Source organism: Sinocyclocheilus anshuiensis, unplaced genomic scaffold (genome assembly GCF_001515605.1).
Source record: "Sinocyclocheilus anshuiensis isolate Anshui unplaced genomic scaffold, SAMN03320099.WGS_v1.1 scaffold831, whole genome shotgun sequence".
NCBI classification, from domain to species: domain Eukaryota; kingdom Metazoa; phylum Chordata; class Actinopteri; order Cypriniformes; family Cyprinidae; genus Sinocyclocheilus; species Sinocyclocheilus anshuiensis.
This window is the reverse complement of record NW_015542380.1, coordinates 441,156-443,092: the sequence shown is the minus strand read 5'-3', so window position 1 is coordinate 443,092 and position 1,937 is coordinate 441,156. Positions and strand designations below refer to the sequence as shown.

At 34.1% G+C, this 1,937-nt stretch overlaps 1 protein-coding gene across 7 annotated transcripts in view; it reads right to left on the bottom strand.

Annotated features, from left to right (window-relative positions):
• LOC107692563 (protein kinase C alpha type-like) overlaps window positions 1–1,937 on the bottom strand; it is a 32,389-nt gene that overhangs the window by 19,595 nt on the left and 10,857 nt on the right. For all 7 annotated transcript variants that reach the window (XR_001634657.1, XM_016491655.1, XM_016491657.1 and 4 more), the window contains one exon: window positions 922–1,050. Coding sequence is in view for 6 of the 7 variants with exons in the window: in XM_016491655.1 (XP_016347141.1) it covers window positions 922–1,050 (129 nt within the window). In the remaining variant the exon portion in view is untranslated. The remainder of the gene's footprint in view (window positions 1–921; window positions 1,051–1,937) is intronic.

The following is a 1,937-nucleotide window of genomic DNA, read 5'->3' as shown; positions in this document are numbered from 1 at the left end:
CGTAAAGAAAACGACATGCATACAGCAAGATAATATAATTTCACTTACCTGGCCTATCACTTGCAGCAAACATCCATCCCTTCTTAAAAGTCTGTGTTAAAAGAGAGCTGCCTGTTGCGCCATTTAATTAAGCGACTGCTGTAGCCTATATCCAGCTTAGGCTGTTTTCCCTAAATTTGTATATTAGCTTGGTAAATCTGTTGGCAATCAAATATTCAATATCGCTACTCATCATACGTACTAGGTACATTATCAGCGCAGCGGCAGACGTTCATACTAATATCACGTAATTTACGTCTCTGTGATGATTGGTTGATATCAATTAAATCTTCCTCCTCCCATTTTCACCTCAAAATTATGGGGAGGCTGTGCCTCCCCTGCCTCCCCAGACGAGCCGCCACTGGCATATAACAACAAGTAAAGCATGTACGTTCCCACAAAAACAGCAAGGGATACTAAAGTTAACTGCATTCATTAATGTGCTATTTGAGAAGACAGTCACACTTTATTTTAAGGTCCAAGTCTCACTAACATTGTCAGGTTGGAGGGAGATTTTGGTCTCACTTTATTTTAAGGTTCAATTCTCACTATTAACAAACCATTAATTACGACTTTTGCCTCAATAAACTCCTAAGTTAGTAGCCTACGGTAGTTGTTAAAGGCAACACATTTCATTACACCAAATAATGTTCTTTTTAGCAACATCATGACCCCTTTAAGTTTAGATTTTGGGTAGGATTAGGGATGTAGAATATGGTCATGCAGAATATGTGCTTTATAAGTACTAATAAACAGCCAATATGCTAATAATAGGCATGCTAATAAGCAACTAGTTAATAGTGAGAATTGGTCCCTGTTCTTAAGTGTTACCGAGAAGTCTAATAGTGTTCATCAGTTTGTAAAAGTTACAGTTATGTTCACCTGTGACATATATGTCCTCTTTCTCTCCACGCACGGTCAGGCGAATCCGTCCTCTTTTCTCAGTGTGGTCCTGTCCGCACAGGCTGGGGACGCTGTTCTCACAGCGCTTGTGTACATTCATGTCACAACCTCTCTCACACAGACACACAAACACACACATACCACAAAAATAAAAGAGAGAGAAAGAGTGTGAAGAAAAAAATTACATATAATGTATATAGTCTCCTTCTAGTCCAAAAACAACAATTATAAGGAGCAGTCTGCTAACAGCCACTGCAGTACATTGTGCGTTACGAGACAACATGCTGAAACAGCAAGTGCTGTCAGCTACCATCGCCTGCTTTATTATTTTCTGAAAGTGTCATGCAAATTATATTAGATGACATGGTTGTTATTACATGGATTAAATCAGAGTTAAAGGGAATTAATTTAATCTAATATACAGTATGAGATATCTATTAAAAGCCTGAAAAGCATTACTCTAGTTACATATAATTACATAAAATTGTGTAAATTTAATGACAGCAATCTTGATGATTATGCTATACTCATTTAGATCTAAGAATTGATACAACAGAAATTTAAACAGGGTAAACATTTTTATAAAAACTCTATTTAAACTATGAATGTTGTTCTTCACCATATTGTATACAAGCTAGAGACTTCCACAGACAATTTATTGAAAGTTATTATAATAATATTTAATGTAACTGAAACGGAAATTAATAAATATGAAAATTTACATTTATTTATATATCCTTGCATAGCTGGCAGGATTACGCTGGAAATCCTAACTTGCACTAATTCAAGTAAATTAATTACCAAGTAACTGCTCAAAAACTTCAAGTTTAGCTAATGTGGTCTTAATAGTCAATGAAATATAATATAATATAATTTTCTACATTGTTTTTGTTATACTGTATTATAGTTTCAGTTTAGTAGTGTTCAATTGTGGAATTCTAATTAAAATGACAAAATGATAAATGTTTATATAATTATATATATATATATATATA